The sequence below is a fragment of the Bubalus kerabau genome, chromosome 19 (assembly GCF_029407905.1).
Source record: "Bubalus kerabau isolate K-KA32 ecotype Philippines breed swamp buffalo chromosome 19, PCC_UOA_SB_1v2, whole genome shotgun sequence".
In the NCBI taxonomy this organism is placed as follows: Eukaryota; Metazoa; Chordata; class Mammalia; order Artiodactyla; family Bovidae; genus Bubalus; species Bubalus kerabau.
Window position 1 is genome coordinate 22408852 of NC_073642.1, and position 22715 is coordinate 22431566.

Here is a 22715-nt window from a genome sequence, read left to right on the forward strand (position 1 = left end):
CTCTTTCCTCCCAAATTCTCCCTTACTCCTAAGGTCCCTGGTTAATTTAAAAAAAAAAAAAACACTGAGAAAAATATTAATTAGAAGTTAAACATTAGGTTATCAAATTATATTGACACAATGATCTCCAAGTTCTTTCCAATTCCAGAGTATGATTTATGGGTTAATGCCCTTACATTCGTAATTCCAGGCATTGATCTTTTTTCCTGTCGTGCTACATGGCACACAGGATCTTGGCTCCCTGACCAGGGATCAAACCTGGACCCCTTGCAGTGGAAGCACAAGTTTTAACCACTGGACCACCAGCGAAGTCCAGGTATTAATCTAACCTAGCAAAGAGACCAACTCTTAATCCCACAGTTTCTAACAAGGCTGTTGTATTCTGAACATCACATTTTATAAACTGGACTACTTACATACATATTTTAACTATTTCTGAACTGGAAATGTGCATTCTACTACAAAGGGCAAAAGAGGCATCATTTTTTTCTACCACATACCATAAAGGGAAATCTGTCAGAACAAAGATGGTACAGTTGAGTCCATACAGCAGTAATACTTTAAACAAATGGGATCAAAGTATGTGTAAAATTTAGTATCCTTTAAAAAATGGAAGCTGAAAAGTATATTAAAAAATTTCAATCAAGCACAAGTAATCCACCTTCCTGAATTGCAAATACTTCCTCAAGTATACATTAGGGATCTGGTTCTGGTTTTGATGTAACCCTCAGAATTGTGAGGCCTCAGGGCCAGAGCTCCATGGGAAAGGCTTACTGCTAGCCTTAAAAGAGCAGGCCCTTTTTCAAGTTATAAGTGCAGCAGACTCACCTGGGAGTTTGTTTAAGTGTGGATTCTTTGGTCCCTCCTCCCAGAGATTGGTTCAACAGGCTGTGCCAAGGAATCTGTTTCTCCTCCTGTGCGCTGAGGGAGGGTTTTGTTTCTTGTTCTTGTCACCAGTCAGTCTCGGGGACCCATGGCTCTGCTGTACAGATGCCCCTCCAGTGTGCCAGCTGAAGGAGCAGCCCTGGCCAGCACAGGCCGGGCAGCTTGACTTTCAACGAGTAATTCTGGGGATTGTGGACCACACCTTGAGCAATGCTGCCTTATGGGGTTCTAAGAGGCCAGCATGTAGGAATGAACACTTCAGTCCCTGGCAGATGAATAACCTTTGCACATCTAATACCTCCAAAGAGAATAGCCTTTATTTTACTAATTTCCTAGGGGGTTCACAGGTTCTCCCTTAAAACCGGATTACAAGTTATACTAGTAAATAACACCAGCTATAATGTAATTGCTTAGCATCCTTAATGAACATGATTGTAGCTCATATTTACTGAGCACTTCCCTGGTGGCTCAGACAGTGAAGTGTCTGCCTACAATGCAGGAGACCCAGGTTCAATCCCTTGGTTGGGAAGATCTCCTGGAGAAGGAAATGGCAACCCACTCCAGTACTCTTGCCTGGAAAAGCCCATGGATGGAGGAGCCTGGTGGGCCACAGTCCACGGGGTCGCAAAGAGTTGGACACGACTGAGAGACTTCACTGTATTAAATGTACCAGGCACTGTGCTCAGCACTTCATTCTTTGTGTGACACAGAGAATGTGTCACATTCTCTGATAATCTTCATTCTTTCACTGTGACACAGACAGGATGCCACGTGGCCTGGCCTGGCAGCAATGACCCTGGGTGACCCAGAAAAACTCAGCTGGTCACTGCTTAGTAGGCCCCATGACTTGCTCTAAGGAACTCAAAGCAAGTTATTCTCCCAAAGTGATTGTACACACCAAGTTTTGAAGTGCTGCAAATACTTCCTCCCAGTCATTTGTGTTTTAACTTGGTGGTTTCCATCATAAACAAACTTTACACATATTTTTGGTGGTAAAATCTGTTTATGTTTTCCCTTATAGCTTTCAAGCTTTCTGTTCAGAAAAGACCTTTCCACACTGAAATATAAAAATATCCTATATTTTCCTCAGTAATTCTGGAGTTCAATTTTTTGTTTTTCCCCTCTGGTGCTGCTTTTTGTGTAAACTGTGAGGTAGAGAGCTCCTGTTTTAATAGACAGGCAGTTATCGTAGTCTTTATTAAATAACCCATCGTTTTTCCCACTTAAAATACTCCTCTATCCTGTACTGAGTCCCTTACACCTGGGTCTGATGCTGGGCTCTCCCTTTGGTTCCAGCAGTCTGATCCTACCCCAGAGCCCCCCGGGGAAATCTAGTGCCTTTTACCCAGCACCACTGCCCCACCCACCCTCTGCTCATTCAGAATTTTTAGTAGTCTCACACATTTACTCTTCCAAATGAACGCTGTTGTCGTTCAGTCGCTAAGTCATATCCGACTCTTTGCGACCCCATGGACTGCAGCATGTCAGGCTTCCCTGTCCTTCACCATCTCCCAGAGCTTGCTCAAACTCACATCCATTGAATCAGTGATACCATTCAACCATCTCAACCTCTGTCATCCCCTTCTCTTGCCTTCAATCTTTCCTAGCATTAGGGTCTTTTCCAATGAATCAGCTCTTTGCATCAGGTGGCCAAAGTATTGAAGCTTCAGCATCAGTCCTTCCAAAGAATATTCAAGGTTTGATTTCCTTTAGGATTGACTGGTTTGATCTCCCTGCTGTCCAGGGAACTCTCACGAGCTTTCTCCAATATCACAGTTCAAAAGCATCAATTCTTCAGCGCTTAGCCTTCTTTATGGTCCAACTCTCACAATTCATAAGTGACTGCTGGAAAAACCATAGCTTTGACTATATGGACCTTTGTCAGCAAAGTAATATCTCTGCTTTTTAATACGCTGACCAGGTTTGTCATAGCTTTTTTTTCCAAGAAGCAAGCATCTTTTAATTTCATGGCTGCAGTCACCATCCACGGTGATTTTGGAGCCCAAGAAAATAAAGTCTGTCACTGTTTCCATTGTTTCCCCATCTATTTCCCATGAAGCAATGGGGCTAGATACCATGATCTTAGTTTTTTGAATGCTGAGTTTTAAGCCAGCTTTTTCACTCTCCTCTTTCACCTGTCAAGAGGCTCTTTACTTCCTCTTCCCTTTCTGCCATAAGGGTGGTGTCATCTGCATATCTGAGGTTACTCACATTTCTCCCAGAAATCTTGATTCCAGCTTGTGCTCCATCCAGCCCGGCATTTTGCATGATGTATTCTGTATGTAAGTTAAATAAGCAGGGTGACAATATATACCCATTTTTAAACCAGTCCATTGTTCCATGTCTGGTTCTAACTGTTGTTTCTTGACCTTCATACAGGTTTCTTAGGAGGCAGGTAAGGTGGTCTGGTATTCCCATCTCTTTAAGAATTTTCCACAGTTTGTTGTGATCCACGCAGTCAAAGATTTTAGCGTAGTCAATGAAGCAGATGTTTTTCTGGAATTCTCTTGCTTTTTCTATGATCCAACAGATGTTGACAATTTTGGAACCTGTCAAATTCCAAAAAGTATCTAATCTCACTGGAATGCATCGAATTTATGGGATGATCTGCAGAAGACCAGAATCTTTACAGAAATGTAACATGCATCGTTTGAGTCGACATACTGAATGCTCTATTAAGGTCTTGAGTTGATCCTCTCAGATTGTACTGGATGGCTATTTTGGAACTTTTGCTCACCGCTCCTATCTGCCACACTGCAGGGGTTAGTAGTGCCAGAACACGGCTAAGTAACTGTATGGCCTTGGTGAATCTCTGACTTTACTGGGAATGTCTGTGGTGGTTGGGTCTTTAGAATGCCACTGACTGTGGGTTTCAGATGGAGACACCCTTTATCTAGGTTAGGATGTTTCTTCCTAATCTTTAACTTACTAAGAGTTTAACAAGGGATGGATTTTAAATTTTACCAAATATTGTTTAATAAGGGATAGATTTTAAATTTTACCAAATGTTGTTTCAGCATCTGTAGAGACTATCATAAATTTTTCTCTAATAATCGAAGCTGCAATGAAAGCTGACAAGCAGCCACGGTGCCTCCTAATTTAGTCTATGTCTTCCTAGTTCCCCGCAAAGACTTCTGTAGAAGGATGTGCAAGGAGAAGCTTCAGGCCTGCAAGGATGATGTTGAAAGCCTTCTCAAGTTGGAAGCTTCACTTTCTTTCCAGGGAAAGGATATGTGCTGGATCAAATGCCCCTGTGATAGGAAGCGGCTCCTGGGGAGAGCGGTAGACAGCGTGCAGGAACCAAAGAGGAGTCAAGCGGGGTGGCCCCTCCCTCACCCCACAAATCAACACGCAGACCAAGTGCCCAGTCTGAGATGGGGGTTTTGGTACCTGACGTGTCCCATGCCCTGCAGCCATGACAGTCACGAGTCCTTCCTGCCACACGGCAGCCCCTGGCCAGGGCGTGCGGGTCAGGGAGCACTTCAGAAAGGAGCCGTCACACAAACAGCCATTCCTTCTACTCCTCCACCCCATGGCTACCCCTTGGTCCCCAGCCCCTCCTCCTGGTGTTGCTCCGCTCCTGCTCGTCACATCAGAACATGTGTCCTTACACAACTACGGGACTCCCCTAGAGTCAGCTGCTGCCCACTGTGAGCCTGACGCCGGGCTGTGGCCCACTCAGCCTCCCTGCTTCTCTTCCATCCCATTTGGGGGAGAGGGTGGGTGCCTGAGCCGGTGCCCCATGAAGTGGACACACACCCCCCCAAAGCAGAGGCCGGCACTGGCCCCTATGAGCAAGGGCCTTCACTGCTGCACCTCAGCGGCGCTGCCCTACCTATCCACCCAACACTGGGCCTGCGGGCTGCCCCCCTGCACAGAAGCAACAATAAAGGGAAAATGAGGGCAGAGCCCAGTCTGTCGTGGTTCTGAGAGGTAGATCGGGACAGGATACCGGGTGTGGCTTGTCCAACCCGATCTCATGTGAAGAGGCCAGTCTCCATGGATGAATCTTTCCTTCGGGCCACAAGGAGACCTAGCCCAAGCGGAGGCGGAAGGTGGAGATCTCCATGGGCTCCACGTAGACATCAGTGCTATTGGAGGGCGAGGCCAGAGGGTACAGCAGGGTCAAGGAGGTTGGCTGCAGGAAAACCACATCCAGGCCATGGAAGAGGCTGCCCAGGGCCACCTGTGGGGAGGGAGAAGGCGCAGGGCAGTGCTGGGAGCTGACCAGCCACGTGCTGCTGCTCTTCCTCTGGGTGACCTGTGTGACCCTCACTTCAGCACGGGCCCCTCCGCACACAGCAAGCACCTACACATGCACTCAGTCTGCGGAACCCTGGAACCCCTCTGTGGACCTCAGGGTGGGAACTGCTGCACTGAGCTGTGCGGTCTCTGACAACAAGGACTTTATCTTTTCTTTTTCTTCCCACACCGTGCGAGGCTTTGCAGGATCTTAGTTTCCCAACCAGGGGTTGAACCTGGCCCACAGGAGGGAAAGTGCTGAGACCTAACCACTGGACTGCCAGGGGAGTCCCAGCAGGGACCATGTCTTGATTTACCTCTGAATCACTGGCACCAGCATGCAGACGCATTGATCAGTGCTAGTCTTTGCTGGCTTAAACAATGACTAGGGTATGATGGCTTTTGGTTTTTAACTCCTGGTGTTTCTGTTTGTTTAACGCAGGTTCATACACGTGGAACCAAAGCTGTCTACCTGGACACCTCGTCTGGAACTGGCCCCTGCCAGGCCTCAGAGGCTTTGAAAACATGTCACCAGCTTCTCCCCCTTCTCTCCATGAAGTCCCAGCATTAACCCTGCCCACCTCCCCACTGGCTGCCTGTCTCAGTGAGCTCTGTGCCCACTGTGCCTGGTGATGTTTCCCTGCCCTCTGCTCCCTTCCCACACCGGGGCCCTGCTCACCTTGCCTTGGCTGGTGGTGCAGTTGAAACCCAAGTTCTTGGCCTCAAGGCCACAGTCAAAACCCTTGCGGTGTAAGAGGAGCGCGGTTTCTGCCGAGGGCAAGCCATCCTCCTGGTAACAGACACACGGGGCAGTGCATGTGTGTGCGCACGTGTGTATGGGTGTGGGAGCATGCGTGCAGGTGTGGGGGCGGGGAGGGGTCTCTGCAGGGCTCACAGGTAGGGCAGCACCTCTGCCAGGAAGGTAGGGTTGGATGGAGAGGAGTCTGGATGAGGAGAGGCAAGGTCCACTCAGAAGATCCAGCGCTGAACCAGACACTCACCTCGGCCTGGAGCGTCCGCAGGTTGAGCAGGTGGAAGTCACAGGGCAGTGAGGAGGCCAGAGGGTGAAAAGAGCGCAGAGCGGGGCCGGGGGCCTGCCTCCTGGCCACGGGCAGGGCGAGCACAGGGGTGTTCAGGTACATGGAGGTCAGGTGGCTGAGGAGGGACGGGAAGCTTGCAGAGGCGCCCTCGCGGACCTGCAGGACGGGCCGAGGTCTGGCTGAGGACACGGCACCGAGGGAGTGGGAGGACGCTCCTTTGCAGAGAGCGTCCCTGACATGTCTGGGTACATGGGGTGCCTGACTCCAGAACCCTTCAAGCACAGTCGCTTCCTGCCTCACACAGCTTAGGACGGGTGACCTCACTAGGCCACCGCAGCTCTAACTCTGGGGGCTTTTTGCTTCCTCATGCTCCCATCAGCAATGTCTCCTACCATGGAGATTCTCAGAGTAGGGAGGAGAAGGGAAGACAGACAGATGGACACTTCACCATGGAGGCTGGGCCTCTGATGCAGAAAGCCTCTGGGGCGACCCCAGTTTCAAGCTTGACCCACCCTGATGCTTGAACCCAGCGGTCTCCACTCCTTGGTCAGCTGACAGGGACGTCACACTCACAGGCCCGAGCCAGCTTTCTAAATTCATGTTCTTAGCGTCTCTTTCCTGTTGTCCAAATCTCACCCTTCCCTCAGACACGACCTCCACTACCCCTCGGCTGGGCCCTCACAGCCACCTCCAGTTCCTCCCTCCCAGGGCTCAGTTCAAGCCAACGACACTGCTTCCTGCGTCAACAGCCTCGAAGCAGCCATCCTGAAGACCCTCCCGGGCCCCCACTGCGGGAGTGATATGCCTCGAGCACAGTCTGAACAGCATTCCTTCAGCTCAGGTGCCTACTGGCCTCCAGGAGGAAGTCCAAAGTCTTCACCAGGCACTCCAGGCCTGTTCTGTCTGCCCCAAACCAGCCTCCATGGCAGCCCGCGCTGGCCCCCAGAACTTTCTGCAGCCATGGAAATGCGCTTCATCTGCCCTAGCACAGCAGGTACCCCTTGGAATATGACTAGTCTGAATGAAGAACTGAACCTGCGATTATACTTAGTTTTGAACACATTTAAATGGCCACACATGGCTAGTGGCTGTCACACCGGACAGGTGGCTCTGATCCAACTGGGTGAATTCACGGCTCTTACCCTTCACATTCTTTCTTGCCTCCCACCCTGTGCCTTGGTTCAAATGTGTAGGGCAGACCCCCACTCATCAGAGATGCTCATGGATGACACCTCCTCCAGGAAGCTGTCCTGGATTCCACTATGTTCTCTCATTCCTCAGGACCCGGGGACATACCCATTTTCTACTTTTAATTTGCACACACACAGCTCATTCCCCACCCCTACTCACGAGTCAATTCCTAGAGTGCAGAGTCAGTATCGTATGCATTTGCTGCCCTCTCAGCCCTCACAGCACAGCGAGAGCCCAGCAGCTATTTGACGAGTGAGTGACCAAGCCCCAGATGGGGGATCGGGCAGCAGGCTCTGCCACCAGGGATTCCAACTCCAGCTACACATCACTAAGGCTAGTCTGACACCGCATCACTGGCCCTTACCTCTCGGTTCCTGTTCCTGCTGCTGTGAAAGATCAAGCCCCTAAACATGGCTGCCAGTTTGGAGAAAAAGCCAGGCTGGTGGGGGCAAAGAAAGCCGTGAGATGATTGGGGCAGCAACAAAGAGGGGAAGAGGACACAGGGGCGGGTGGGAAGGTGAGAGATGAGCACGAGGAGGCACAGACAATAGGGAGCTGTGGAGAGGGAGGTGCCAGGCTGCGTGAGATGGAGCAGCAGAGCATCAGACTCATTTCCCGCTGACCCGGGATCAGGCCCTACTCTGGCTACATCTGCGCGCCTCAAGGAGGCTCCCAGGCCGGGGCTGGAACCCAGGGCCACCCGTGGGCCTAGCCTGACCTGGGTCCCGGGGGGAGGCCCAGAACTCACCTCCCTGCCTGGGGTTCGCCGTTCCAACAGGAGGCGGAAGTGGTTGCAGGTTCTCTTGTTGTCCTTGAGGCCTTGGCCGAGGCCCCGGTTGTCGTCCTGCATCAGTCTCCGGTCCAAGATCACCTCTAGCTGGCCTGGGGGAGTTCACTGTGAGCCCCCGGCCTGCCTCCCTCGACCCCAAGCAGATGCCAGCCTCTGGAAGCAGCCCACCCAAGGCCCAAGGGGAAAGCCTGGCTGGAAGGTGAGTCATTCAGGGAACAAACCAGCCAAGAAACTGGGAGCTGGACGGGGCCGAGGGAAGGGCTGTGACCCTGGCGGCTCGCTGCCCGTGTGTTCCGTGGCTCAGGAGTAGGGCCGGTCTGGGTGCCCAGGCAGGGACCCGTCTCTGGGCTGCCTACATACAACAAAGTAAGCAGCAACCACAAAACCCTATCAACCGCCAGGGGAAGCTGCTGCAGAGACCCTTACCCGGGCCAGGCTTTGTCAGGTTGGGCAGATTTTGTTGTGACTAGAACACATGCTTCCCACCGTGGTTCTACGCAGGACAGACCCCAACTCTGTCCACCACATCCGTCAAAGGAGGGAGCGAGAGGACAGTCAAACAGCAGGTGATCGACCACCTCTCCTTTCCTTTAAAAATATGCCTGGGGGAGGGGCTCAAAGTGTACATATGTGGGAACGAGGATTTTTTTCCAGCACCTTTTTTTTCAAGACTCTCTTGAGGGGAGCCCATACAGAGCTCTACCCGTCCTCCCATATCCCCTTCCTAACTTCTGTGCCTCCTTGGTTTTCACCCTGAGCAACCACAGAAAGACACCCCCAATCCTAAAACAGATCCCTTGCATGTAAAACCGCCACTGTGAGCGCACCGTTTTCTGAAAGGGCAGGGGGACTGAGGCGGGACACTCGGCTGAGTGAGGAGTCTTACAACTGGGTGACCACAGGCAAAGGGGCAGCAGGCCTTCCAGCAGGGGGCCAGGTCCCCACCATGCTCGCTGCGGGCCCCGCAGAGCCTGGATCGGGCACCCCTGGCTCAGCCCCCCTTGGCTCAGCCCTGCCAAACGTTCCAGCCCAAAGGCGGCCAGCCTGACGGCCTTGGAAGGCCCCAAGTGCCGACTGTTCGCTTCACCCAAGGACACAGGAGCCGCCTGCACTGCCTGGGTGGCCGGCTCCAGGTCGGTCCTCTCAGGTCCTCCTTCTGATTCTCGAGACCGCCCTTCTCTCTTTTTGGTCATTGTCTTTTAATGACGGCTAGCAGAAAGACAGGACACATTCTTCTCTTCTGCTGAATAATTCATCCTAACCCCACACTGTTCCGCCTGTACCTACCCTGGCCCTCCCAGGAGAAGGCACACACCCACTTCAGCTGACAATCCCCCTCACTGCCTGCTGCTTCTGGAGGGGATCCAACAGGCCCCCCCCCCCATCACCCCAACAGCTGCCGGCAGCGGGGAGAGGGGGCAACAGCAGGCAGCTGCCTTCCTGTCATCCCCCACTGGGCCTGTGGCTGACCGGGAGAGGGAGAGGCCCACGAGGGGACAGGCCTCGGGGGCAGGGATGGGCTTCTCAAGCTTGCCCTCTACACCCGTCCCACCACACACACACACAGCACCTGCTCCGCACTCACCATCGTGGAGGCTGGAGACGCCCAGGGCCTGGGCCGTGTGCAGCGTGAGGCGGTTCTGGGCATCCTGGAGGTAGGCCATGATGGGCATGGGGTAGAAGTTGGCCTGCAGGGGCAGCTTCTTCAGATACCGTCGGGGCTGCACCTGCGGGCGAGGCCAGCCGATCAGGGGCGTCCCAGCCCCCTTTGGGCCCCCATCACGCTCCGATTCCTCCTTCTCTATCAGAGCAGATCGCCCGCCAGGGCCTGTGATGCAGCCAGTAAACACTGTCAAGCTCTGCGCTCCGCGGGGTCTCTGGGCCCCAGGCCTGAGGGGTCACCTGAAAGCCGTTGAGGTCCGTGAAGAAGATGCCCTGGCTGTTGATGTCCGTGCGAATGCGCAGGGCCAGCTCCTTGTTGACATAGTCCCGGATGTCCACCAAGGACGACACATCCAGGGACAGCCCCTCCACCCCTGGGTGCAGGACAAAGAGAGAGGCTGAGTGGAGTGAGCCACAGCCAGAGAGGGTGCCCCAGGGGAGTCCCAGCACTTGCGGCCAAGCTCTACTCCAAGAAAGCTAAACAACGTGCTTTCTGGGGACAGATGTGCAAACAGACACAGACAGCGGGCAGGAGCAAGAGCGCGTCACAGCCCATGGAGCCACACCTTCCTCCCCACACTCCCCGTCTGCGGGGCTCACCAGGCAGGTTATACAGCCGGACCACCTGGTGAACATGCTCGTAGCAGGCAACCACCTCTGAGAAGAAAGGGCCTTCTGTGACTCGCAGCACGGGTGGGTCCCTGGGGACGTAGGGCTGGGGAAAGAGCAGGGGGCAGCTGAATCCCCAGCACAAGAGCAAAACAGGGAGGAGCCGGCTGGCGTCAAGCAGCAGGACTTGTTGCCAGCAGGCTCTGGGCTGAGACCCCGGCCGAGCCAGGCCCAAGCCCCGCGTGGCGCTCCTCAGACCCCTGCCCCCCACAGGGGCAGTGGGTGAGGCGAGGAAGGCCCGTGCCCCTCCTCATGCCTGCTGCTCGTGAAGCCTCCCAGGGCCCCCTGGGGTTTGTGGGGTGTCCTCAGGGTACCTTGGCCTCGCCGTCAGGCAGAAAGAGGTAGGCTCCACTCTTGTCTTTGGACGAGCGGGTGCCATAGACGAGGAACTCCATGTCCACCCGCTGTTCCTGCTCCTCATCCACCCTTCGGACGCTCTGCCAAGAAACACAGCCCTGACCCCTGGCCCCACACCAGCACATCAGGCCTGCCCCCTGGGAAGGCACGGACGAACCTCCCCAAGGAGCCCAGCGCGGCTTCCCTGTGCTGTTGGCTCGGGGCCGGCACTGCCCCCTCCCAGGTCCACCGCCAGCCAGGTGGCAGCGCTCACGGGCCGGAGGCAGCTCGCGTGACCCGCTCCAGCGCCCAGCCCCTGGCCCTTTACCTTGAGGAGCCCGGTAAGGCCTGAGAACCAGACCTGCATGTAGCGGTTGCTGAGGGCGAAGTCACTGGTGCCCGAGTCAATGACACGGAGAGGGAATGCCTCATTCCTGCTGACGGACAGCGGCCGCCCGTGTAGGTAGACGCGCACGGAGGAGGGCAGCGTGCGGGGCCCGTCCAGGCCCTGCTGCAGCTGCAGCACGCCAAGACCCAGCGCTGGCAGGCGGACAGGCACAGACACCTGCGGGCACGGGAGGGCTGATGGCCTCGGACACGGGCCTGGGGTCCTGGCCTAAGAGCCCAAGCAAATCCTGCACCCACTGGGGGGGCCTTTGTCACCTCTCAAAGGGCAGGTGAGGCGACTTGCACCTCATCAAGACTTTCATGAGTCTCCAATGATACTCGGAAAACCATGAAATGGTAACCACACGTTAAGATTTCAAGAAAAATCTGCTGAATGAATGAATAATGGGACAACGTAACCATGTCCTTCCTACTGTCACACTACAGCAAACGTTACCTTCCTTTCAAGGACAGACCCAAACCCCAGGAGTGACCAAACTCCAGGCAACTCCTCTCCTCAAGACACCAGCCCCCAACATGAGGAGTAAGAAGGCTGTGAGCAGGAGGTTGGGAAGCCAGTGTCAAGAGACAGCCTGAGGCCCCGGGGAGAGGCCGAGGATCAGCAGAGAGGGCTGTGGCAGGGCCCCACGTGCCGAGCCCCCCTCACCTGATAGACGTCAGGGACCATGTCGGTGGCAGAGCTCCAGTGTGCGCTGATCTGCACGGCCAGGGGCTGACCCTCCTCCGAAAGCACACGTACCCGGGGTGAGCTCACCAGCAGGGACACCACGCTGAGCCGCTCCTGCTCCAATGGGTTGAACAGCACCACATACCTGTGAGCAGAAGGCAGGCTCACCCAGGAGGCCCCTGCTCTGGGGGAACGGGAGGAGGAACACGGCCAGGCCAGGAGTCCCTCAGAGTGCGGCGGCAGCTGGGAGGGGTGGAGAGCCAGGCTCACCTGGGTGAGGATTCCAGCTGGATCACTGTGCGCTCTGGAAGGGCATCATGATTTAAGCGGGTGTCATCCTGGAATTAAGTCAGGGGGAGGGGAGAACCATCGCATGGCTCAACCTGACTCAGAGACTTGCCTCCCCAGGCCCCAACCTGTCCTGATGGGGACCAGCGGCTGTGCTGGGCAGGGATTTTTCACCCCAGGACGGGGAGGGAAAAGAAGAGCAAGGCCCTTGCACCACAGCTCTCGGCCCAGGCCCGCACACCAGAGGTCCCCGCAGGTAGACGCAGGAGCGGGGCTCACCATCTGCAGGAAGGGCACCTCTGGGTCAAAGTGGTAGGCCTTCTTGTCCCCCAGCACCAGGTAGTGAGCTGCGTTCATGATGACCTGCTTCAGGCTGACAAGGGAGCGCAGAAGCCTGGGAGGGCAGGCAGGAGAGGGACCAGGGGAGAGGTGACCACTGAGAGACTGTCCACCGGCCGGCAGGGCGAGCCCCCAGCAGGCCAGCCCACGGACCACCCGGTGCATCCTCATATTGGGGATGGTGGGCAGCGGCACAGAGTGGGTGGGGAAGAGGAGGGGACTCCCACCTGACCCCATAGTCCACCACAACGGCCTCCTTGGCGGTGCCTGTGATGGCGTCGTGGTGCTGGAAGAGCCCCAGCGTGCGCCGAGCGTCCGTCAGAAGGGCAAAGTTCGAGAGCGGGAACTGGCTGGCCAGTCCAGCGCGGCGGGCGTGAGCCACAGCCAGGCTGTACAGGATCTCTGCGCCCCTGCCCAGACAGACAAGTCGGCCTCCTGCCACACAGCTCGCCTGGGCCCACCCCCGCTCTGCAAGCCCCACGCCTCTTCCTTCCTCCCCTTCTCTGTGTCCTGGTCTCCATGCCCTTCGTGTCCCTGTTCAGCCAATCCAGCCCCTCCTTGAACCCTTCTCCCTCCAGCCTGGAAGCGGCGTCTCACCGCAGGTGTGCTTCCAGGACGCGGTCCAGGTTCTTGTAGAAAGGCCGTGAAGTGTAATAGCCTGTCCAGTAGTGGTCCTCCCGGTCCGCGTAGGAGAAGAAATCCCCGCTCAGCACAGGGAAACCTGGAGGCCGGACCCCCGGCTCCACCCCTGTCCTCTTGTATAGAGCGTCAAAATAGTCGGAGAGGGTGCCAAACTGGGCCTGTGGGGACCCCAAAACCCCCTTCCATCAGCTCGAGTCTTCTGGGAATTCTGGCTCCCCGTGCCACAGCTGGGGGTGAGGGGGAGCAATCTGGTCTATGCAGAGGTAGTCCCTGGACCTGGCCTGGACCTCACAGAAGCTGGGGAGCCTGGGAAAGAATTGTGACAAAAAAGGAAAAACACACCCAAGAATTGCGAATGTACCCCTGCTCTGGAGTGGTATTGGGGAGCAGGAGACCTCACAGGAAGGGCTGGGCTGCAGCCCCGCTGAGGCCCCCTCCCCAGCTCAGTGTCCCTTCACACCTGCATGTGGAGGTCAGGCTTGCTGTTGAGGAAGTCGAAGAGCCGCTGGTAGTTGAAGAACTGGGCGTCCCACTCCTGGGGCTTGTCGTAGCGGAAGTCATCGCCCAGTGGCACCAGGAGCACGTTGCTCCGGAAGAGCCGGGACTTCTTCCTGTACTGGTCCAGGAGCAGGCCTGCCCTGCGGGTGGGGAGGGGAACCGGCTCACGCGGAGCCTCACCCAGATCCTGAGGCGAGCCAGCCCGAGAGGCGCCCCCTCATACACCCCTGTCATGGACTCACTCGGCTCGTGGGTGGGAAACCCAGCCCCAGGGAGCCCAGGGTTCTCTGGGCAACTAGAGAGTTCTTCCCGAGGCAGGGCCTCAGTTCCCGGGGCTCCAGTTCTGCCCTGGACGCTGCACAGAACAAGTCAGTCCTCCATGCCCATGTCGGTCCCTCAGACAATCAAGATGTGTGAGTGTTCCCCTGGGCTTCCTCAGCAGGCTCTGCAATCCCTGCTCTTCCATCCCCACTCTTCTGTCTGTCTAGTTCCTACAGAGCAGCTGGGAATCCACTCACTGGCAGGTCTCTGAGTAGCCCATCAGCCAGGAACCCGGAGTGCAGGGCCCAGCACTGACCACGCACGTCCAGGGGAAGGCAGGCCACACTCCCGGTATGGCCAGAGTGGCCATGTGTTCACACAGGCGTGTTTGGCAGCCCTCACGCTCACCCCACCGTGCTGACGTTAGGGATCATGTTTTCTGTGCATGTGGCCCAGCAAGACCTTTTCTCATCCTGAACTTTCCTATCCTGTTTACGGACGCTAAGGGTAGAACCTTACAGTTATATCTAATGTTAACAGAAGTCTTATCTGGTTGGATTCAGCCCACATTTCAACCTCTTGAGATCTTCTGGGATCTGACACTCCAGCTTTACTTTGTCACCAGTCAGTGATGCGGCACAGCCCCGAGTGAAGAGCCCAGACCCGGGGTCCAGATGGCGCCAACGCCAGCTGTGCGTGCACCAGCTGTGCAGCCTCGGGCAACTTACTGAACATCTCTGGGCCTCCGTTTCCACCAAATGAGCAAACTGCCTATCATCAGTGCCCACTATCACAGTACTGTGAGATTTAAAATGAACTGAATTGATATTTGTTACACACTTAAACAGTGCCTGGCACGTAGTAGTAACTATATATAAACATGTCATTTTCTTTTTCATCCCAATCACTAATATAACCAATAGAAAAACAGCCCTGTTGCGTTAACACCGCTCTCTTTTTAGACAAGCCTGGTGAGTGGCATGTCACGTGTGTCACACTTCAACCAGCCACTAATGTACTTGGTCCAGTTTGTTCTTTGCCATCTTGTTCTCAAGGAAGGACTCCTCAAATACCACCTTCCCCTAATTTATCAGCCCTGTAAGCCTTTTAAAGGAGAAAATGAGGCTATCTCCCATGACTTGCTCTGTAAACCTTGCCTAGCCTTAGATCACAGCTGCTGCTCCAAGAAAAAGTGTGCCTTAAAAGCCCAAGGGTTTTACTTGGAAGCAGCATTTAGATTTTTGGATTCTAGAAACAAAAGACTACTTTCTTTTGCTTTTGGTCACATGTTTCACCTCTTGGATGTCATGGAAACTGGAGTGTTGCAACACAAAAACCAGTTCAACTGGTTACATTCTTAAGGCCAGTCCAGTTCTGGCTGAATCATTGTTTAGCTCTCTCTTAACCCACCTTTTCCTAGGGGAGCCATTTCAGCAACATTTTTAGGGGTCCCCAAGGATTTTCTCAAAGGGGTCTGTTTTCTGTGGGGCAGGACAGAATGTGCATCTGAATGAGACTCCAGGTGCACAGAGCCTGAGGAACCTGGCTGACTGCAAGCCAAGGCAGGAGGCCTGAGCTTAATGAAGGCACAGCAGGCTGAAGGTTGGAAGGCGCTGCACTAATCTGAGAATCATTTGCCTCTGAGGCAGTCCACTGGCTCCAACATTAGTTTATGAGGACACTGGAAAACACGCTCATTTGGGAAAATAAAACCCTTCTGGAAAAGGTGGTACCTTACAGCCACTCTGGTTTTTCAGGAAAACGTACTAAAAGAATTGTCACTGCAAGGGCTGTGGGCCTGAACTCACCAACAGACCCTGCCCCCATTTTATGAACGTGGAACCTGAAGCCTGCCTTGCAGCAACAGCCCCGACATGTCTGCACAGGGAGAACGGCACCACCACACCCAGTCCAGGGCACGGAGCAAGTACCTCTCGGCCACATTGGCCTCCGTGATAGCCCGGGGCGGCACCTTCCAAGGGCAACTGATCCGCCCACCAGGCAAGCGCTTGAAATCGAACTGGCAGCAGATCTTCGGATCCGGGCCACACGTATGGGGGACATCGTAGCTGTAGAAAGGCATCATGTGGCAGAAGATGTCTGTGCTGGCGTCTGAGTCTACAGAAGACACGCCAAAGAGTCAGGTCGTGGAGCTGGGCTCAGGGAAGCCGGCGGGGGAGGTAACTACTCCAGCTAAAGGCAGGAGGTACACTCAAGGCTGCGAGGATATGCTGGCCAGGGTAAGGACCAAGGAGGGCAGGGGAGCCCATGGCTCCTCCAGGGATCAGATAGGCTCCGCAGTGGCCAATCCCCTACCTAACCTGAAGGCGAGCGCTTCTGATGGTCTACACCAGTGCTCTGAAGGAGTGGTGGGTCTTATTTCTCAAACCCCTGGCCTTCCCCCGGGAGAACTACCACTGCGACCCCCTCCACCCTACCTGGCCTTACCCCAGGTCTGCCTCCACATGAACTCCAGGCTGTGGCTGGCGGCAAAGTGCTTCTTGATGGCGTAGTGTACCCTCTGGATGAGCATGCTGGTCAGGTTGGCTCGGCGCAGCAGGTAAGGCATGGTGGGGCTGTATCCAAAGGGGTCCACCGCCCAGCCCGAGCGCGGGGTTGCACCTGGGCAGGGGCACAGAAGTCAGAGGCCTGAACGCCCCAGGGCCTGGCCACGGGTCCTCGGCCCCACAGCCCCTCCTGCCATCACCCTGCAACCATGCTGCTGCAATCAGCCTTGAAAGGAAGCATCCTCTGCCCACCCCAGGCCTTATAGCCCCACTGCTGTCCTCTGGCCCAGTGACAGGGGCAGACTCCGGCTCCTGAGCCCGTACTCACCCAGGTTCTTCTCCAGCCACTGGTGGCCCTCAATGAGCTGGTCAATCAACGCAAAATAGTGGGAGTTGGCCTCATCCGGCATCACCCAGCCTCCTGTTGCAATCTCCAGCTGCCCGTTTCCCACCAGCCTGGAGTTAAGAGCGCACACTCAGCCTGGGGTAGAGACCCTCTGCCCAGTCCTGCCAACCAAGGAGGGGACCTGTGTGCACTGGGCTCCCTGAGCCAGTTTACCTGAACCCAGGACCAACCACGAGAATAGACACATGCCCTCCTTTCCCTCCAGCCAACCTCCAGCTATTCTGGCTCTGTTCATCCCTGGACTCGGTCTGCATTTCCAGGGCCAGGCCCTCCATTTTCTCTCCCCTGTGCTCACACTACTGTGACTTTTCCTAATACTCAGTTCAGTTCAGTCACTCAGTCGTGTCCGACTCTTCGCGACCCCATGAATTGCAGTACATCAGGCCTCCCTGTCCATCACCAACTCTCGGAGTTCACCCAAACTCACATCCATCGAGTCAGTAATGCCATCCAGCCATCTCATCCTCTGTCGTCCCCTTCTCCTCCTGCCCCCAATCCCTTCCAGCATCACAGTCTTTTCCAATGCGTCAACTCTTCGCATGAGGTAGCCAAAGTACTGGAGTTTCAGCTTTAAAATCATTCCTTCCAAAGAACACCCAGGACCAATCTCCTTTAGAATGGACTGGTTGGATCTCCTTGCAGTCCGAGGGACTCTCAAGTCTTCTCCAACACCACAGTTCAAAAGCATCAATTCTTCGGTGCTCAGCTTTCTTCCTAATACTAGTGACCCTCAAAACTGTTCCTGCTGCCTCGTCCCTGGCCCCTCTACCACCACACCTCATCTCTGCCGTCTCCTCTTGCCTCTCCCTGGCACCCACAGCTCCAGGAAAGGACTTCACACCCATCCTAGGACCCAGAGGGCCCTCTGCCTCCCCAGTGGGCACTGGCCTTCGGACTGCTGCTCTCTTTTGGGCACTGATGTTGTCCCACCACTTGGCGAAGAAGGAGACTTCTGCCCAGATGAAGCGCCGCCGGGGGTCCTCCTGCAGCTTAGACACCATGTTGTTGAGGATGTGCTGGGTCTGTTCTGTGTAGTACTTGTCAAAGGTCTTGAGCCAGCCTGGGGGAGCCAACAAAGGGTCCCCTGAGGATGCCACCATCTTCTCCAACTGTCCCTCCCTTACCTTTGCCACCAGAAGGCCCACCCAAGCCAAAGCAACCTTGAGAAAGAAAAATGGGACTGGAGCAATCAGGTCCCCTGACTTCAGACTACACTACAAAGCTACCGTAATCAAAACAGTATGGTATGAGCACAAACCCAGAAATCAATAGAGTAGGATAGAAAGCCCACAGATAAACCCACACGCCTATGGTCACCTAACCTATGACAAAGGGGGTACAAATATACAATGGAGACTAGACAGTCTCTTCAGTAAGTGGTGCTGGGAAAAGTGGACAGCTACGTGTAAAAGAATGAAATCAGAACATTACCTAACACCATACACAAAACAAACTCAAAACGGATTAAAGATCTAAACCTAAGACCAGATACTATATACAACTTTTAGAGGAAAATGTAGGCAGAACACTCCCTGACATAAATCACATCTTTTTTGATCCACCTCTTAGAGTAATGAAAATAAAAGCAAAACAAAAATAAGCTAATGGGGCCTAATTAAACTTAAAGGCGTTTGCACAGTAAAGGAAACTATACACAAAACAAAAAGACACCAACAGAAGAAACTATTTGCAAATAAATCAACCAACAAGGGATTCATTTCCAAAATAAACAACTCATGCAGCTCAGTATCAAAAAATAAACCCAATAAAAAAAGGGGGGCAGAAAATCTAAATAGACATTTCTCCAAAGATATACAGACAGCCAAAAAGCATGTGAAAAAAATACTCAACACTATTAACTAGTAAAGAAATGCAAATAAAAACTACAACGAGGTTATCACCTCACACCAGTCAGAATTCCCATCATCAAAAAGTCTACAAATGCTAGACAGGGTGTGGAGAAAAGGGAGCCCTTCTACACTGCTGGTGGGAATATAAACTCATAACAACCATTATGGAGAACAGTATGGAGGTTCCTTAAAAAAACCTAAATATAGGTTGTATGATTCAGCAATCCCACTCCTGAGCATATACTTGGAAAAAACCAGAATTCGAAAAGATACACACACCTCAGTGTTCACTGCAGCACTGTTTACATTAACCAAGACATGGACGCAACCTAAATGCCCGTCAACAGAGGAGTGCATAAAGAGGATGTGGTGTATACAAACAATGGAATATTACTCAGCCATAAGACAGGAATGGAAGAAATACCATTTGCAGCAACTTGGATGGACCTAGAGATTGTCATACTGAGTGAAGTTAAGTCAGACTGAGAAAAACAAATATCATATGATACTGCTTATATATGGAATCTAAAAAAAATGGTACAAATGAATTTATTTAGAAAACAGACCCACAGGCATATAAAACAAACTTATGGTTACCAGAAGAAAGAGGGGAGAGGAATAAATTGGGAGACTGGGATTGACATAAACACACTACTATATACATAAAATAGATAGCTAACTGTAGGACCTACTGTATAGCATAGGAAACTCAATACTCTGAAATGACCTATAAAAGAAAAGAATCTATGAAAGAGTATACATATGTATAAATGATTCACTTTGCGGTACCCCTGAAACTAACAGAACATTGTAAATCAACTGTATTCCAATTAAAAAAATAAAATAAACAGGGCTTCTCTGGTGTCTCAGTGGTAAAGAATCTGCCTGCCAATGCAGGAGAGATGGGTTCGCTCTCTGGTCCAGGATGATCCCACATGCCTCGGGACAACTAAGCCCATGTGCCACAGCTACTGAGCCTGCGCTCTAGAGCCGGGAGGGCAACTACTGAGCCCAAATGCCCTAGAGCCTCCTGTGCTCTGCAACGAGAGGCCACCACCACGAGAAGCCCTCACGCCACAACTGGACGGTAGCCCACACTTGCCACACCTAGAGAAAAGCTCACCTGGCAACCAAGACCCAGCACAGCCACACAAATACATTTTAAAAAAGACAGAAAGCTCTCTCCTTGGCTCCCGGGGTGCGCTGGGCACTCACTCACCTGGGTCGTTGTGAGAGTGGGGGACCACGAACACCTGCAGGTCCTCGGAGTCCCAGTCGTGCGGGCTGTAGGAAATGTCGAAGCCTTGCTTCCACACGCCGCCATCCACGTTGTCAAACGGCAACTCCTCTGATATAGTCAGCATCTGCCAGGCAGGAGGAGAGCAGCTCAGTGCCCCGGCCACGGCCACCGGGGGTCCCTGCCGGCTCTGACTCTTACCTGCAGCTCTGGCTTTGGGCCGCGGCCCCCCAAAGCAAACTGGCAGTCTTGAGGGGAGATAGAGAAGAAGCTGGGCCGGGGCTCTGGCGGCACCACCCAGGAGCCGTTGGCCACATAGTAGGGCAGCAGGGCGGGTGGGCCCTCCACGTTGGCCGTCAGCTCCAGCACAGAGTCTTTGATGTGGCTGATGATCTCATGGTTCTCCTCCAACAGCTGTTCCAGCTGTTCAATGCGGTTCTGTAGCACAGATATCTGACTCTGCCCCCAAAAAAGCAGAAAGCAGTCACCCCCAGCTCCCTATGTCACAAGGAGGATCACTGCATGCGGCTCACCGCCTGAGGCCTGACTATGATCCTTCCTTCCCAAATCGAAGGCAGGACCAGGAGCCTAAAGGGCCAGAAGGTAATGCGTGTGGTTTGAATCACTCCTGAGGACTGCAGCCCACTTGGGCTGGGAGTATCCTCACTCTCTAGCTTATGGATGGCAAGGATTTCGCCTCCCATGCCTATTCTTGACAATCGTGTTGCCTACCCGGAGCACCGTTTGCTGACAAGGACTGCACTGGGGCTTAGTGGGAGGGAAAGCTGCAATCCACGAGCAATGTCTGCCAAGAATTCAGGTGGACAGAGCAGCAGTACCCAGGGCCATTTTTTCCTCTCTCCTTTCTTTTTTGCCATCATTGCCTACAGCTTTCTAGAAAATCTGCCTGTTGACCTGGGCTGCCATGACTCTCCAGCTGGAGCAATAACCTGATCCTGGATAATTTATGCAGGCAGAAGTTAGCAGCCAGGACTGACTCACCCGGGGGAAGTTCCCACCGTTCTGGTGTCGAGCAGGATCATGTTGTACTCGGTCCAACATGAGGTAGAGCGAGAAGACAGCCACGCAGAAGATAGCAGCCCCACACACTGTCACCTGCTTTTTCAGCTTCATACTGGCCTCCACACACACCTGGCTGGAGGGACAGCAGATGTAGCTCCGGCAAGCAAAAATCCCGTGGTGGTCTTTCCACCAAATGTCCCAATGAGTTCCTGCTCCTGCAGGACACCAATTTGCCTGACTCCAAAGAAACAAAAGCTTCTCGTGCTCTGTGACGACCAGGCAGGGTGGCATGGGGAGGCAGCTGGAAGGGAGGTTCAAGAGGGAGGTGACATATGTATACTTATGGCTAACTCCTGTTGATTCACAGACTCAATGGACATGAGTTTGAGCAAACTCCCGGAAATAGTGAAGGACAGGGAAGCCTGCCGTGCTGCAGTCCACAGGGTCGCAAAGAGTCAGACATAACTTAGAGACTGAGCAATTCCTGTTATGACAGAAATCAACAAGACTCTAAAGCAATTATCCTTCAATTAAAAAACTGTTTAAATATGGGAGATATACATTAAAAAAAAAAAGAAAAGAAAGCTTCTAAGCACAGAATCCTAACACTGGCTATGGACCCAACCTGGATTGTATTCTCCTGGCTGAGACACAGAAAGCACTAGTAAGACTAAGCACATTTGAGGGCAGTCCTGCCTGGTCATGGTAGCAGCTCTGTCCCTAGGGTGGACGTGACACTCTCTCCCACGTGGATACCATTAAAAAACAACCGGATCACAAAACTTTCCAGCTGTGACTCCTGAGCTACCCATACAACTTCTTGTTATAACCAGCCGCCCACAGAGCTTGCCTACAAGAAAGACACAGCCAGTGAAAGGAGGCAGTTGTCCAGGCTCCCTGGCCATGAGTCTCTAATTTCAGAGGAATAAACTGGTATCTATTTTGATTTAAAAGATACAGCCAAAGCTCCAAGAGACTAACAAGAAAGCCTTTCTCCCTGCCTGCTTGGATCAGACTGGTACTCACCAAAAACACTTCCTGGCACAGTTCCTCTTATTCAGGAATACAGAATGAATTAAAAAAAAAAAAAAAAAGCAGCAGCCACGGCTTATGTTTCTTACAAAGTCCTCTCCCTGTTCTAATTCCCACAGTGGGCAACTTAGGGTCTGTAAGCCCGCGGTGATGGATGTCGAAGATCCCCTGGGTGGGGAGAAGCCAGGCACAGCTGCGGGGCTGTGGGGCAACTTAAGAGTATCAGCGCCCTCCACCACCGCCCGTGGCCCGCACTTGCCTGCGGGGCTGAGAGAGACCTCTAGCCGCCGGGCGAGCGGGGGCGGGAGCGGCCGCTCCAGAGCCTTCTTCCAACCCTGGGGCTGAGACGCTCTGTCGCCTCGGCAGCGTTGTGCCCTACTTAGCACGATTTGATTCCGCTCAGGAGCCTCCGGGCAATATTTTTAGCCCTGGTAGGCTGGGTCCAGGGCACAGGAGGTGGAGAGCTGGGGAGAGAAAGTGGGATCAACGAGGGGGGCCGGCACCTGCCGCCGGGTCTTCGGCCACTGGCCAGTCCGCCCGCCTGCTGCCCGCAGCCCTCTCCCGGCCCTCCCAGCCCGCGGCGCTCCGAGGCTCGGCCGGGCGCAGGACCGCAAGGGCCACTGTCCGGTGAGGGGGCCGGAGCCACCTCCGACCCCGAAGCACCACCACCGTACGCGCTCCTGACGCCCACGGCCGACCTCGGCCTGGGCCGCAGCCGGAGCCCCGTCCGCGCCCGCCCAGC

The 22715-nt window shown here is 53.9% G+C and overlaps 1 protein-coding gene across 6 annotated transcripts; it reads right to left on the minus strand.

Moving 5' to 3' along the window:
- Window positions 1–360: 360 nt before the first annotated feature.
- On the minus strand, window positions 361–22370 carry MAN2A2 (mannosidase alpha class 2A member 2). 6 transcript variants are annotated; one of them, XM_055555488.1, is made up of 24 exons: window positions 22233–22370; window positions 20938–21070; window positions 20120–20377; window positions 19901–20045; window positions 17720–17891; window positions 16754–16881; window positions 16367–16540; window positions 15850–16036; window positions 13620–13797; window positions 13115–13317; window positions 12745–12927; window positions 12458–12572; window positions 12161–12228; window positions 11870–12035; window positions 11144–11380; window positions 10794–10916; window positions 10411–10525; window positions 10051–10184; window positions 9734–9875; window positions 8107–8240; window positions 7723–7797; window positions 6129–6323; window positions 5807–5917; window positions 361–5071 (listed from the first exon to the last, which is right to left on the minus strand). In XM_055555488.1, exons 2-24 carry the CDS (start codon window positions 20959–20961, stop codon window positions 4919–4921), a joined length of 3420 nt encoding a protein of 1139 aa, XP_055411463.1. In that variant the 5' UTR covers window positions 20962–21070; window positions 22233–22370; the 3' UTR covers window positions 361–4918. The 6 variants fall into 6 exon arrangements, with proteins under 6 accessions (XP_055411463.1, XP_055411461.1, XP_055411462.1 ...); XM_055555486.1 differs by having other exon boundaries at window positions 20921–21070; XM_055555487.1 differs by having other exon boundaries at window positions 20938–21074; window positions 22233–22369.
- Window positions 22371–22715: the final 345 nt, after the last annotated feature.

Excerpts from the sequence above, each read along its gene's own strand:
- MAN2A2 (XM_055555482.1), bottom strand. The coding sequence starts at position 21,232 with ATGCCACCCTGCCTGGTCGTCACAGAGCACGAGAAGCTTTTGTTTCTT. Across the intron at positions 6,324-7,722 it reads GCAGGAACAGGAACCGAGAG|GTCCGCGAGGGCGCCTCTGC; the intron begins GTAAGGGCCAGT and ends CCCGTCCTGCAG. Across the intron at positions 5,918-6,128 it reads TGCGGACGCTCCAGGCCGAG|GAGGATGGCTTGCCCTCGGC; the intron begins GTGAGTGTCTGG and ends GTCTGTTACCAG.